General features: G+C 37.2%; 1 protein-coding gene across 1 annotated transcript; it reads left to right on the forward strand.

Annotated features, from left to right (window-relative positions):
• Nucleotides 1-139: 139 nt before the first annotated feature.
• LOC124401883 (solute carrier organic anion transporter family member 1C1-like) lies at nt 140-15,343 on the forward strand. The gene is made up of 15 exons (XM_046874419.1): nt 140-453; nt 864-966; nt 1,072-1,213; nt 2,379-2,511; nt 2,612-2,739; nt 2,890-3,036; nt 5,875-5,973; nt 6,163-6,402; nt 6,540-6,704; nt 9,967-10,162; nt 10,442-10,607; nt 11,745-11,929; nt 13,678-13,742; nt 14,178-14,295; nt 14,806-15,343. The coding sequence occupies exons 2-15, from the start codon at nt 871-873 to the stop codon at nt 15,053-15,055; spliced, it is 2,130 nt and encodes a 709-aa protein (XP_046730375.1). The 5' UTR covers nt 140-453; nt 864-870; the 3' UTR covers nt 15,056-15,343.
• The last annotated feature ends 1,140 nt before the right edge of the window (nt 15,344-16,483 follow it).

Genomic DNA, 16,483 nt, shown 5'->3' on the forward strand with positions numbered 1-16,483 from the left:
TTTTTTATGGTGTATGTTTATTTGCATGAGCATTAGAAATACTCACTACCTATCTGTACTGCTCTTCTATAGTCCCCCCAACATTTTTATGTCTTTTAATCATCTGTCTTCTTTATTCTTTCTTACTGTTTTACATGCCTTAGTACCTTGCTACACTACCACTCATTTTTGTTTGTCTCCTCCCTTCCAAATGATCAGAGTTGTGATGAAGGTGTGACTAAGACTAAGAATGCCTGGAGCTTATACATTATTACTGAAAAAACTAAAAAGTTACTTGATTCACCTTTTGTCATACTTTGTAAGTACACCTGCAATGCAGCCCAATACAATCTGTCTTTGTGGAGTTTTCCTGGAATCTGCTTTGTGAGTTCATTTAGTTATTTTGAAGATACTGAATTCTAAATTTTTCGAACATTTTCTTCTGATTAAACTGCAATCACAAGATATCATAAGGTGAGTATCATGACTCTACCATATATTTTGATTGTTTGCTTATAAAACGTAACAGTAATTTTTTTGTTTTTTAAATCGCCTCGTTAATAAAAAATGAAGCCTCATGACTCACTGCATCTGTGTTGGAAAAAGTACAAAAGACAGGAATGTAGGTCTTTGATACTGCAGTAAGATCACTATAGTAACAAACTGTTCTACAGACTACAGGAATCACAATTGAACTGAAAGTCTCTATTTGATTGTTTATACTGCTGGGAACAAGACATTTGTTTATTTTATTTATTTATATTAGAAAACTTTAAAATCCTTTGCTTTTTAGTTTAAAAAAATGTGATTGTCTAGTATAATATTTGAACGTTTTAGTGTGCTATAAATGTTATATTGCTTTTTCATTGACTAATAATTTCTAGTGTCAAAATGAGTGATGCCTCAGAAGGGGATAACACAAGTCCACAGACAGTTTGTGTTTCTTTAAAAAAAACCTCCAGGAGCCATTTCTGCTCTACACTTAAGGTATTAATGTACTAATCAAAACAAATGAAGATGCAAAAAAAATGCCAAAAAACATTACAGACAGCTGTGTATTTGCTGATAATGTTTTTCCTGTAAATCCTGCAGATGTTTATTTTATCCCTGGCTTTTACATATTTTACCAAGACTTTGTCAGGCACCTACATGAAGAGTGCCATTACTCAAATAGAAAGAAGGTTTGACCTATCCAGCACTCACATGGGTATCATTGATGGCAGTTTTGAGATGGGTATGAATATGGTGTGTGTGTGTGTGTGTGTGTGTGTGTGTGTGTGTGTGTGTGTGTGTGTGTGTGTGTATGTGTGTGTGTGTGTGTGTGTGTGTGTGAGAGAGAGAGAGATTCAGCTTGGAAATTACATTTGAATTGGAAATAGATCTCAAATTGGTTTGAGATTTAAACCTTGATACACAAAACCTTGACACACATTTAATTTGTACATTTGTACTTTAATGTAATTGTATTACTATATTCCTATATGCTATATATTATTATTAATATATTTGGTAAAGAGAACACTCTTTTGGATTAACTACTATTTAGATGAAGTACCCCATTTGTGTTAAATACAGATACATATTTAGTGAATATCCATAAAGCCAGGCTGTGATAAATGGGATGAAACTGTTCACACTATGCTTGAGGTCAGCGAAATCAGGGTAAGTCTAGCAAAAAATCCAATAGCAAGGGTAAAATACCAAGTAGGTTGAGTCCAAGAAGTTTCATGAAAGTACCCAAAAACACAATCCATACACCGTCTTGATATACCCTCTTTAGTCATGTTTAATGCCCACATTACTTTCTAAAAATAGCATGCAATTCATGTATGGCCGCTTCAGGACCCTCTGTTCCCGGCCTCTACTTCAACTCTTGGCTCTCTGTTTATATTAGACATATTTATTACTCTTGACCAGTCTTCAAGAACAAAATATGCTGTGCTCAAGTCACCCATGTCACTAATTCTAGTCACCCACTAAATGCTTTCATACATGACTGAAACACACAAAAATTGACAGCTTATAAGGTTAAAAGCACCAACGTAACATACATTTGTGGTCATTAATGGGTTGGTGAAGAGTTTGATCAGAGTTTAAGCATCACCTCCCTTATTGATATTCTATGTAATTCAGGGCAGCACCATAGTAATAGAGATGGAGGGGACAATTGCAAAATCTATTTTGCACATAAACTTATTAGAAGCACACAGGTATTAACCAACAAATTATAAATTAACAGCCAGATCTGTTTAGACTATGGGTAAGACAAAGTTCAAAAGGCTAATGTTTAAATGTTTAATAATTACCACACAGAATCGACAGCACAAGCTTTTCTGTGCATCTAATTTTCTGTGTATATGAATTATGTTCTGCTAGTTGTCCATGATCTCCTTTTTCAGGCAATCTGCTCTTTTTGGCTTTTGTAAGCTATTATGGGGCAAAACTGCACAGACCCAAGCTGATAGGATGTGGGTGTTTCCTGATGAGTCTTGGATGTGTCATCACTGGGCTGCCTCATTTCTTCATGGGACGGTACGTTTTAAATTGGCAAATGATTTAGAGTCTTTACCTTAGTGTGCAGTTTGTTTAATTAAGCAATATCTTATTTGTCTCCTGTCTTCCATTCCTACAGGTACAGGTATGACACAATCATACCAGACTCTGTGAATCAAACTGTCAATGTTGTTGCCTGTCAAGATCTAAGAATGCAAAGCAATTCCCCGAGCATACGCCTAGAGCATTCACAGGATTTCAAAGCAGGTACAGTAAAATGGTAATTTAATGAGATTCCGAGATATTATTACAGTAATTACATTTTCAACCGTTGCCTCATGTCTGAGATTGTAAAGCATAAGTGTGAAATTTATATGTAACATACTACATTGTACATTGTTGTCATTGTAGACCCAGGCTATCTGAAAGAACCTGGATCTAACATGTGGGTTTTCTTATTCCTGGGAAATGCCCTTCGAGGAATTGGAGAAACACCGCTCATGCCACTGGGGATCACATATATTGATGACTTTGCACGAGCAGAGAACTCTGCATTTTACATAGGCAAATAATTTCTTTTTTTATATCCACGTACAGCAAACGTATGCAAATAATGTAAAGATTTACATAATTATGATTAATAATAACATGATTTTGATTATTAGTAGTAGTAGAAGGCAAAGGAGTTATATTGTACCTGATTATTGCTTCATAATAGTTTTGAAAGCAAATGGAAAACTACCAAAGGGTAGACAGTAGGACCTCAAGTTAAGCCTTACTGCCATATTAGCCATGTAGCTTTTGAAAATATATTTATACCAAAGGCCTGAGGGTTTTTAAGAATTAAGGGTTAACAAATTACCAGTTACAAATTAGTTAGTTACAAATATGGACATAGGTGCAGGTACAATAGAGCTTTATTAAAGCTAGTGAACAAATCCAATACACAATCCAAAAACTGACAAACAACTTAAAATAAGGCATACTAGAGTGAGGTGTGAAGCTCAGAATGACAATCAATAACCAAAAGACTTAATATTGACTGTTAAAGGAACACAGGGTGTATTTGTGAGGCAAGTATTGTTTGAAAGATCTTATATGCTTTGGTTGAATGTGACTATGATTGGATTTCTCTGCAGTCATGATTGTAGGCTGCTTTTTTGTTGTGGGAATTCATCCAAGCACTGACATGACAAAAAAAGTTACATAAGACAGGCCCAGACACCACAACAGACAAATGTTTAACATACGTTGGTATATTTTCTACACCACTCTTTCAATATTCTTTGCTTACCCGGCATTTTGTGATAGAAATTTGACTGCAAAATGTTGCCATAACAGAGCCACTAGATTTTCTGTTTATTTGTCACCCAACTCTATACTCCATATATAAAAGTTGTTTTAAAGACAAAAAGCCATGCAGAAGATTAGAGTGTTCAGAATTGTATTGTGTATAGCTACTACCAGAGGTGGGAAGTAACGAAGTAAAAAATACTTCGTTACTGTACTTAAGTAGATTTTTTGGTATCAGTACTTTATGCCACTATTTATTTTTTAGACAACTTTTTACTTTTACTCATTACATTTCTACACCAATATCTGTACGTTTCACTTCTTACATTTTCAAAACCGGCTCATTACTTTAGTTTTAATCCATTGATTTGGTGAAATATATGTAAAAATATGTAAAATATGTATATATATATATATATATATATATATATATATATATATATATATATATATATATATATATATATTTTTTTTTTTGGCTGTCAAAATTAAAATTATTGTAAACGGCACTACATTTTTTATTTCAATTCAGCGCGCATTTCTGTTTTTACCATTTTTATAGAAAATGTAAATACATAAATAAATATCTAAATATAAAAGAGGCGAAAATAAAACCTTCGGCAAAAAACGAACTTCAATTACTGTCTTTATTGATCGTACCGATAAGAACAATACATCATTCAAATCTGTTAAATGTCTATGATTATATATATATATATATATATATATATATATATATATATATATATATAGATATATAGAGAGAGAGAGAGAGAGAGAGAGAGAGAGAGAGAGAGAGAGAGAGAGAGAGAGAGACTTTAATAAAGGATGTGTGTACTTTTGCCACCTCTGGCTAATACATAATACGTTTAAAAATGTATCTATGTTTACTGATCATAATCTCTATTGACAGCATGCCTCCAAGCCATAGCACTGATGGGTCCCGTGTTTGGCTACTTGCTGGGCTCCTTTTTCTGTCCTTCTGTCTTTATTGATCGTACCGATAGGAACAATACATCATTCAAATCTGTTAAATGTCTATGATTATATATATATATATATATATATATATATATATATATATATATATATATATATATATATATATATATATATATAAAAGCTTCTTGACTTGACTTGAAGCGGTGCAGTTTCTCCGGTATCAACTCATTAACTGTCCGTGTGGAAACATAGCAAAGGCTCTTAATGATGTCCACACATCTCTGCACTGTTATAGACTTTATATTTAATCACTGTTTATGCTTAAATATATATCACATGCTGTAAATATGATACATATTTATCTGCACTATTTGCACAATTGCTACTTTTTGCAATGCCAAACTGCATTTCGTTGCTGTTTACCTGTACAATGCAATGACAATAAAGATCTATCTATCTATCTATCTATCTATCTATCTATCTATCTATCTATCTATCTATCTATCTATCTATCTATCTATCCATCTATCCATCCATCCATCCATCCATCCATCCATCCATCCATCCATCCATCCATCCATCTATCTATCTATCTATCTATCTATCTATCTATCTATCTATCTATCTATCTATCTATCTATCTATCTATCTATCTATCCATCCATCCATCCATCCATCCATCCATCCATCCATCCATCTATCTATCTATCTATCTATCTATCTATCTATCTATCTATCTATCTATCTATCTATCTATCTATCTATCTATCTATCTATCCTTCCACCATCCATCCATCCATTATCTATCTATCTATCTATCTATCTATCTATCTATCTATCTATCTATCTATCTATCTATCTATCTATCTATCTATCTATCTATCTATCTATCTATCTATCTAATATGATGTGAGGTCCAGTTAACAGCTAAAACAGGTAGAAGTAATAACTACTTTTTACTTAAGTACATGTCAGAGCCAAAACTTTTTTACTTTTACTTGAGTAAAAAGGTTTAATCAGTACTTCAACTTTTGCCCGAGTATTTTAAAACATGAGTATCTGTACTTCTACTTTAATAAAGGATGTGTGTACTTTTGCTACCTCTGGCTATTACATAATACGTTTAAAAATGTATCTATGTTTACTGATCAAAATCTCTATTGACAGCATGCCTCCAAGCCATAGCACTGATGGGTCCCGTGTTTGGCTACTTGCTGGGCTCCTTTTGTGCCCGAATGTATGTTGATGTTGGATTTGTTGACACTGGTAAGTCCTCTGTTAGCTTCATTGCTATACATTATGTTATAAATTCAGCTGGTTAGAACTTTGTTTTTATTGTGCAGTCTATGCTGTACATGGTTCTGAATTATTGTGTGTGCATGCGATTTCCTTACTGTTTGATACAGAGGCAATTCAATTATTAATTGGCATGTATGCATGTTTATTTTTTTTTAGCAACAGTGACTATCACTTCAAAAGATGCCCGGTGGGTGGGTGCCTGGTGGCTTGGTTTCTTAGTGTCTTCTGTCCTCATGCTCCTGGCTGGCATTCCGTTCTGTTTTTTTCCTCGCTCTTTACGAACAGAACACCACAGAGACCAGAAGCCGACTGCGTGCTCCTCTGCTCTTTTTATGAATACGGCTGAAACAGCAAAAGGCAACTGGCTTGTTATCTTTGTCCCAGACCATTTATTCGGTGCAGAATTTATTAGTGATCTAATAAAAGCAATAACTGTAACCAGTCTGAAGGTTTTATTGTTTGTTTTTAAGCATTCACTTTGCATGCAATATTTTGTCATATTACCAACTAATAACCTCTGTTTAAATATGCAGGTTTCTTCTCCTCACTGAAGAAGCTTCTGAGCTCCCCTGTCTATATTCTTATTCTCTGTGAACAAGTCTTGATTTTTAGTTCTTTAATTGGCTACTTTACCTTCAAGGCCAAATACATGGAGCAACATTTTGGTGTGTCCTCCTCAAAAGCAAACCTCCTCATTGGTGAGTAGTAGCACTTGATAAAAGCAGAAACAAAGCCTGATATTGCCAAATACACATGCATATACACATATGGCTGTACAGCTCATACACCCATTTTCTGAACGTCTGTTGAACATTCTATTTCAGATTCAGTTCCCCCTTTGTTATAATAATCTCCACTCTGTTGGGAAGGTTTTTCACTAGATTTTAGCTGTTGGGATTTAATAAAAAGCATTAGTGAGTTTGGAAACTGAATTCAGTTGAGGAGGAATGAGTTCCGATTTCTCCCACGTTTTGAGAAAAGTTGAGGTTAGGGCTTTGTGCAAACCATTTGAATAATTGAATTTAAATCTTAATGCTGTAGCTTACAAAGACAATAAATTGTACTAAATCAGACTCCAACAAGCTACTGAGGGTGAGTATAAACACTGCTGCGACTTTGTGTTCACTGAGACAAGGCTAAGCGACAGAGTTCCAGACGCCGCAATTCAGCTGGACGGGCTAGCCGTGTTTCCTGCCGACAGCAAATGCAGCTTTATGCAGTAAGACTCACGGCGCCGGTCTGTGTGTTTACATCAACACAAAATGGTGTAAGAACTCTGTTCTCGTTTCCACCTACTGCTCATCGCTGTTGAAGTTTATGGTTGTGAGATGTAGACCTTTTTATTTTCACCATCGTTTTTGTCCTCGGAGTGTACATTCTACCTAGCGCTAATGCTAAGAAGCCCTTAGGGTACTCTACGGGACCATTAGCGAACTACAAAAAACACACCCTGACGGATTGTTTATTCTTGCCAGAGATTTCAACCATGCAAATCTCTGGACTTTGCTTCATAAATTTCACCAGAATGTGGACTTTGCAACCCGAGGATGCTGGATGTTGTTTACACAAACATCCTGGGCGTATACCGGGTAAAGCCCTGCCCCCACCTCGGGTACTCAGACCACATCTCTGTTATGCTGATCCCAGCATACAGACTACTCAACAGGTGTTCAAGACCACTCAACAGATGCTCAAAAGCAGGTGAAAACCTGGCCAGCAGGATCCATGTCTGCTCTGACTGGGGCATGTTCAGGGAAGCTTCAACCAATGGCGATTAAATCAACTTGGAGGAGTACACGTCAACAGTGACCAGGTACATCGCCAAGTCCATTGATGACTACGCACTCCAACCAGAAGCCGTGGATGACCGCTAAGGTGCGTGCGCTGCTAAAATCAAGAGACTTCAGAACAGGGACAAGACGGCCTTAAAGGTGGCGAGGGCCAAACTGTCCAGTGTAATCAGAGAGGCAAAGCTTGCACATGGCAAGAGAATCCACAGCCACTTCCAGGACAGCGGTGACACTGGTAGGGCATCCAGGCGATGACAAACTACAAGACAACTTCACCTGCTTGTGACCGTGATCCAGATGTGCTGAATGACTTCTACGTTTGAGGTGCAGAACAACATGGCGGCGAGAAAGACCCCTCCTCCCAGTGACCAGGTGCCCTGTGTAACCACAGCTGTAGTGAAGAAAACTCTATGCAGAGTTAACTCACGGAAGTCTGCTGGACCAGACAACATTTCTGGCTGAGTGCTCAGGGAATGTGCAGAACAGCTAGCAGATGTTTCACCGACTATCGTCCTGTCGCGCTCACAACCATTGTGATAAAGTGCTTTGAGAGGCTCATCATGAGGCATATCAAGACCCAGCTTTCACCCTTACTGGACCCAATGCAGTTCGCATATCGTCCAAACCGTTTTACAGACGATGCCATCTCCACGACCCTTCATCTGGCCCTCACCCACCTGGACAACAAGGACACATATGTACGAATGCTTTTAATAGACTTCAGTTCAGCATTCAAAACAATCATCCCTCTCCATGGAGATCGTCACACGCACCAAATTCCTTGATGTTAATCTGGCAGATAACCTCTCCTGGTCACTCAACACCAGCTCCATCACCAAGAAAGCCCAGCAGCGTCTCTACTTCCTGAAAAGGGTGAGGAAAGCTAATCTTTCTCCCCCATCCTGACCACGTTCTACAGTGGGACCATTGAGATCATCTTGAGCAGCTGCATCACTGCCTGGTTTGAGAACTGCACAGTCACACACACCTCACACACACTCTTCACCCTCCTACCATCAGAGAAGTGATTCCGAAGCATTTGGGGCATCACATCCAGACTGTGCAACAGTTTCTTCCCTCAAGCCATCAGGCTTCGCAACACAGAACTGAACTGAAACTCACGCACACACACTCAACTGTGTGACTGATCAGTACAACCCGGACTCAACACACAATCATACTCACTTCACACATCCATGCCAATATAAAATCACTTCATTACTACAAACTGTTTATATGGTGTTTTTGCACATCCTTTTTGACTGCCGCTATTGCTTTTTTTGCACAAACCATTTTGTTTACATTTTGTTTAATTACAATGTTCACTCCCATACTCAGTACTCTTTTACACACCGCACTGTGTAATATACAACAGGTTTACTGGCGGCGCTATTTTGTGTTTTGTGTATTTGTCCTATACTGTCTTGTGTTGTCTTACACTGTCTTGTGTTGTCTTTGCACTGTTTGCACCAGGTTGCACACAATGCACTTTATGTGGCGAGGACACTTACTAGTCATTAGCACTGTGTTTTCTGTTATGTAGCTTCATGTTGTTTATGTAGCAACAGGGTTCTGGAGGAACATTGTTTCATTTAACTGTGTACTGCGTCAGCTATATATGGTTGAAATGACAATAAAAAGCTCTTGACTTGACTTGGCTATATGTGCTGTACAATGACAATTGTGCAAAGAAATACTATAAAACTGTGCAAACTGTGGAAAAGTGGAAACTGTTTTCAAGAAGAACCAGGTGATTGTCAAGTGTGCAAAAGCTTTTGATCATCAACATTTGATTAGTTTTACTTTATTTAAATGAAAAAAAAATTAGCAGTCCAGTGGTCCACCTCAAGGGTCTAATAGTCTTACTCTGTAGAGTTTCTATGTGCGCTTTCACAAATTTGCAGATTTTCTGTTTTCCTCCCATGTCTCCAGAACATTTTCTTAGCTTATTTAATTGGTTTTCCTGGTCCTTGAAGCCGACTTCATTTGCTTTTTTTAGGAACTTCAAAAGGATTTTTATATAACTTTTATTTACACACTGCTGTATAGGTAAAAAAAAAAGCAAAAAGCAAATACACTTGAAAACACAGAGGATATTTTATGCTAACTAAATACAATCATAAGAAAAATTAATTTCTATTGGATTTTTTGCACTCTGTCTATCTACTAGGTTTATTGAACCTCCCTATATCATCTTTGGGGACATTGTTGGGTGGATTGTTGATGAAGAAATACAAGTTGGGTCTGCTATCAACAGCCTGGGTTTCATTCCTCACCACTGTTGTGGCCTTACTTCTACTGTTTCTACAGTTTATGAATAAGTGTGACAACATACGCCTGGCCGGTCTTACCATCTCTTATAATGGGTACTGTAACCTAATAATATCAAGTCAATTTCCACAGTAGATTTGTTATAGAAAAATGCAAGAAAAACACAATAATAAAATTTGCTCAGTATCACTAATTTCACTTTTAGAATCTTATTACTTTTAAACCATGAAAAAAAATTTCATTACAGCTAAAAAAAAAATAAGTGCCTGTGTACAATGGACAATTTTGTAAATTTCTGTCCTTAGGCAAATAGTTAAAATTCTAACCTTTTTTCCTATGCCAAATTCTAACTCAGATTTTATCTCCTCTATTAGCACACCAGAGATTTTTTATGACGAACAAACACTGTTCTCACAGTGTAACCAGAACTGTTCATGCTCTGTAGCAACTTGGGATCCAGTGTGTTTTGATGATGGCATTACATACATGTCTCCCTGTCTGGCAGGATGTACAAGCTTCACAGGACAAGGAAAAAATAAGGTAACAGTTAGCAGATAACAGTTTCACAAAAACCCCACATAGATTGCTGATATGGTATAAGAATTTATAAGTATAAAAATTTGTATTTGTTAACGCAAATAAAGATTTGCATGCTATCCTTTAAAGTTATTATTGGTCCTCGCTGCCAAGAAGTGTCCTTTGGAATAATTACTATATTACTATATTACTTTGGAATAATTGCATGGCCACTACCATGCCATGCCAGGAATGGTTTTTTTTACCAGTTGAGCGGATTATTGTCGTCAAGAAGCTTTTGTTGTCATTTCAACCATATATAGCTAACACATTACACAGTGAAATGAAACAACGTTCCTCCTGAACCCTGGTGGTACATACAACAACAATCACAGAAAACAGAAAACACATGGCTAAGGACTAGTAAGTGTCCTCGCCACATAAAGTGCATCGTGTGCAACCTGGTGCAAACAGTGCAAAGACAACACAAGACAGTGCAAGACGATACAGGACAGTGCAATTCAAATACACAAAACACAAAATACAAATTAACTCTTCCAGTAAACCTGTTGTAAAGAGACAAAAAGTGAAACAGTAACAAAAATGTAAACAAAATGTTGTGCAAAAGAGCAATAGCAATTGTTAAGTGCCAAATGAAATTTTTTGTCCTATTAAACTCCTCGAAAAAAAATGTTTCCCCATGCTTTTAGAGTTAAAACATGCCATTACATCTTCCCTATGTCTTTTGCCCAGGAATGACTTCTGTCTAGGCACTAGGAGTGCCTTAGCCAAAGGTGTAAATACTTGTAATACTTCAGGGTTGTTTTTTGAATAATTTAGTTTCGCCCTATTTAATTATTAAGTGCAGATTATTGTCTTAAAAATCCGATCTAACTAATTTGATTTGATTTTTACATTCCAGTCCATAATGTGTGAAGAATTAATGACACATATACGCATGAAACAAGGAATTAATGACATGATGTGTGCCAAATTGGCAGGGCTTCCAAGATTCACGTTTGCAAATGTCTACAAATTTATTACTACAGTTTAAAAGTTGATTTAAAATTATTTATAACTTATTTTTACATCATCATCATCATTATTATAATTATTATTAGAAATACATTTCCATTATTTTGTTTTTCCTTCTTTCTGCAGATCTTCCACAACTGCAGTTGTGTGTTGGCCCTGTCACCAGTAGAGGGCAACACATCAGTGTCTCTTGGGCAGTGTCCTCACACACCAGATTGCGGTCGCAGTTTGACCTCATTTATGGTCATATTTGGTGTCAGCTCTTTTGTTAAAGCCCTGGGAATAACACCTTTGATCATGCTCATGATAAGGTAGGGGGAAAAAATGGAGGAGTTATGGTAAGGTTATTGTGTTGCTTCAGGGTGCAATTTTATTTGAAATTCTATTCAATTCTATTTGTGTAACACTTATAAAACTAAACATTGGCACAAAGAACAAATAAATAAATGTAATTAAGAATTTAAAATATATAAAATATTCACTATAAGTTTTATTATTATTTGAGCAAGCTACTAGTGGAGATGGTAAGAATAAATCTCTCTGAGATGGCATGAGAAAAAACTTTGCAGGGAGCCCATTCTTATCTGGGGATCACCAAAAGTCCATTTGTTGAAACTACTTGTGGCAGTAGAAGTCACTTACATACATGACGTCTCTAGGTCATGTATGTAATCCTGGTTCCCTGAGGGAACAAGACGCTGGATCAACAATGCTTTGGGAACGCTTCCGCGTGACCACGCTCTGAATCCCGTGTGTAATCTGGAGCTATAAAAGCACATTCTGTGGAGATAGCATTATCTTGGAAAGTGAAAGAAACACTCGCAGGGATTAAGGGAATGTGGCCTGGAGAGGCAGCAACCATGGTTACATATGTAACCTAGAGACGTTTCTTTCAGGAACTCAAGCTATGTCAACAATGCTTTGAGAACGAGTGTCCTATACCGCCAAACTGACCAATCCCTGCCTAGTGTGGGCACAGCTATGTAAGACCCCTCTTATACGGACCATAGTAAACAAAGCTGGTCCGACCTTGGCCGAAAGACCAGTGGCCAAGGGCTGCGCCCCCTCAGAGGCCACAGCCTCCAGAGCTCGGTTTGGGGGTGAAGCAAAGCGCCCCCTGCCTGAGAAAGAAGGTCCCTCCTGAGAGGAATCTCCCAGGGAGGGTGTTCGAGAAGGTTTACCAGGTCAGCGAAATGGCTACCAGAAGGAGACAGACTCCATCCCGGGAGCAGTGCCACAGGGGGAAAAGCATACAGGTGGAGCCTCTGCCACACCAATATTATGGGGTCCAGCCAAAGAGGGGCACAACCGGAAGGGACAATGAAATGTCTCTTGAGTCGCAAACAGGTCCACTTGTGCTCTGTAAAATCTTCTCCATATTTGCTCCTCCTCTTCCAGCTGCCTTCAATAGGGCGTCTGCTCCTTGATTCAAACAACTTACAATGTATACTGCCCTCAGTGAGAGCAGCTTCCCTTGGGCCCACAGGAGGGTCTGTTGTGCCAGCTTGTAAAGAGGAGAGAGCGCAGACCCCCCTGGCGGTTGATGTAAGAGACCACCGATGTGTTGTCCGTACGGATCAGCACATGATGGTCCCTTAGATCCGAGAGGAAATGTTCCAATGCTAGAAGCATGGCCAGCATCTCCAGGGCAGTTGTGTGCCCCATTAGGGAGGCGTCCGTCATTAATGTCACACGACGACAGGAAGCCCCCACATGTCTAAAGCCTGTAAGGCTTGCAGTGTGACCTTGATCGTGCAGAGTGGGTTGCCTCTGGGGATGAGAGGTGAAGAGTAGCACTCTCTGCACAATGGGAAGAAACCGCAGAAAGGTATGCTTCCGAATCTCAGGAGAGAGCACTGGACCCGGCAGGGGAGGAAGGAGAAAGGGACAGGCCCATGTTGAATCCTTCTGCCAAGTCCATTTGCGACCCCCTTCGCCCTCCTCAAAGAGCACTCTCCTGGAGCCAAGCGTCCCCAAAGCATTATTGCTTGTGTTCCTGAAAGTGAACTTTTAGTATCCATAGCATTAAACATTAAAATGTTAAATTTATTATTTGCAGGAGCATCTATCCAGAGCTGAAGTCACTGGCAATTGGCATTCACGCTCTAGCAATAAGAGCTTTGGGTAAGGAAAAATTGTTTTTTGACCTTTGTTTTGTTTTTATTTATAAATGAATAAATTAAATGAAAAAGGAATAGTATAAATTGTTTTCTACATATGCAAGACGAACACTTTTTACATTTATCATTTACTTTAATATACTATATTTCTGCACATTATTACTGACATCCCAGTGTTGTATTAATCATAGATGGATGGATGGATGGATGGATGGATGGCTGGATGGATGGCTGGATGGATGGATGGATGGATGGATGGATGGATGGATGGATGGATGGATGGATAGATAGATAGATAGATAGATAGATAGATAGATAGATAGATAGATAGATAGATAGATAGATAGATAGATAGACCATATTTTTTAAATCATTTTGACAGTTCGGATTTTTGTTGTTTGGATGATGTTCGATACCGTCAAGCCTTTTTGTTCTATAGCTGGTATTCCATCTCCAGTGTATTATGGATCTGTGATTGACTCTACCTGTTTGAAATGGAGTATGAATAGTTGGGGAAACAGAGGGACTTGCCGCTTCTATGAAACAAGCATGTACAGGTCTGTATTTTGTGTTTGCCACTAGAAATTAGGATGCTAATTTAGCAATATTTCAATGTGATTTAAGCATTTATTACCATTTCAATATTAAAAATGACAGTGTGATGCTTAAGGAAACAGGGCTTATGTGAGTGAACAATATTGGATTCAATATGTAAATGAAGGTGGCTTAAATGTTGAACTTTGCACTACAGTGCCTTGTTTTCATGTCAAATGTTAGTACATGTATGCATACAAATATTTGAATGAATTAGATATATCTATATATTTATTATTGTCTTTGGTTTTTTCATTCCAACTCGTCCATTTTCACCCACCCACCAAACATCCTTTATTGACAGCGAATACATGCTTTTTATGGCAGGAAAAACTGGCCAACTTCATCTTTTTAAACTACTCATTCTGCATCACAGGGCACCAGGACACATTCCAGTTCCATCACTACTGATGAATATTTAGCCGTTTTGCTCTTTCTGCACAATATGGATTTTTTTTCCCATCTGTTTACAGAATTGTCTTCTTGAGCCTGATGACAGGTTTATATGGCTTCACTATGTTGTTTGACCTTGCCATCCTTGTGCTGTTAAGAAATCAATCCAATCATGAACCAACGGTAGCAGCACAAGACCTGAGGCAGACAAACCAGGATGAAGTTGAGCTACGGAACCTAAATGAACATAGTATGGAATGTTCAACATTCAACACGCCAGAGCCGCAAGCAGCTTTAGTAAAAACAGAAAAGATGTGTAATGATGATTAGATGGTGGTTGCATGAAAGAAACATGATTCAGGATACAGAACACAGTTAAAAAAAATTTGTATATTGCAATAAAATATTTTGCAATGTTATTATTTTTTTAATTCAGAAAAGATGTCTGTAATTTTAACTGCTTTAACGGTTTTACAGTTTTTATTTATTTTTTTTATTTTTTATCTAATCACAAAAGTGAAGCACACTTCAGCTACAGCTCAATTATATTCCAGCATCTCTTTTGCTGCACCAAGCTAAATTACTTTTCTAATTTAATAAAATGATCTGGTGTCAATAGCTGCTTGTGTTATGAGCAATACTATGCGTGGGTGCCTCAGCCGTGTAAGCCATGCTAATGTTTGTGTTTTGTGTGTGTGTGTGTGTGTGTGTGTGTGTGTGTGTGTGTGTGTGTGTGTGTTTGTGCATTTGTCTGTGAGTAAGAGAGAATAGCAAAAATGAACTTGCCGTGAATAATTGGAGTAATGAAGAGTATACCAATTTCATTATTAAACAGCTCACATGTCAGTGCACATAGTCTTCATCCACTCCTTTCGTCCACAGTAAAGAAGTCATGTTTATTGAGAATTTTATGCCTGTAATGTGAGGGGCAAAGGCCGTGAGCATTCCAACCTCACCCACTTCGCATTGTTGCATGTATTAGGGATGTAGCGGAATACATTATTTAGACTGAAGATATAAAGGTTATAAATACAGTGAATTGTGAATAAGTACTGTTGCATTATCTACAAACACGAAATCATGCTGACATTTGTCAGTGTTGCAGTTGGACCCAATTAATATATCTCTAGAAGTAAGAAAAATAAATTGTACCTTAGTGGTTGGATTTCTGATCAGAGGATCAAGAGTTCAAATCCCAGCTACACCAACCTGCCACTTGATCAAGGCGCTGGTGAAAGCATCCACAAAGTGCTATAAATGTAAATGTTGTTTAAAGTCTAATTTAAAACATTCTTTACAAAAAAAAATAATACATTTTTGGATGTAAGGACTGCATAAGATATTTATTGTATATAATAAACAATAATACAATATAATACAGAATGGGTGTTTGGTGTAAAAATAATAAATAGCATGCAAAACAATTCAAATATATTTTACTTTGAAAGAAAATGTATATAAAAAAAATAAATAAAAAAAACTCTTTTCAACAGATTGCATTTAATTTAAATTAGATTTGGAGAATACATACCACAGATTCAAAAAAATATTTATCATTTTAGATAAAAAGAGAAGCTATTAATGTTTATGCTCAAGTAATTAGAAATAGATGTTTCAGTACATTTTACATTAATAAAATGTATCTTTAAATATAAAATTTATATAAACTTCACCAATGATATAGACAATAAATAAATAGTAATATGTGTATGCAGTGAACGTAGAGCAAAGTTTGTTATCCTCCTGTAACACTGTCTC

The sequence above is a fragment of the Silurus meridionalis genome, chromosome 18, assembly GCF_014805685.1.
Source record: "Silurus meridionalis isolate SWU-2019-XX chromosome 18, ASM1480568v1, whole genome shotgun sequence".
NCBI lineage: Eukaryota > Metazoa > Chordata > Actinopteri > Siluriformes > Siluridae > Silurus > Silurus meridionalis.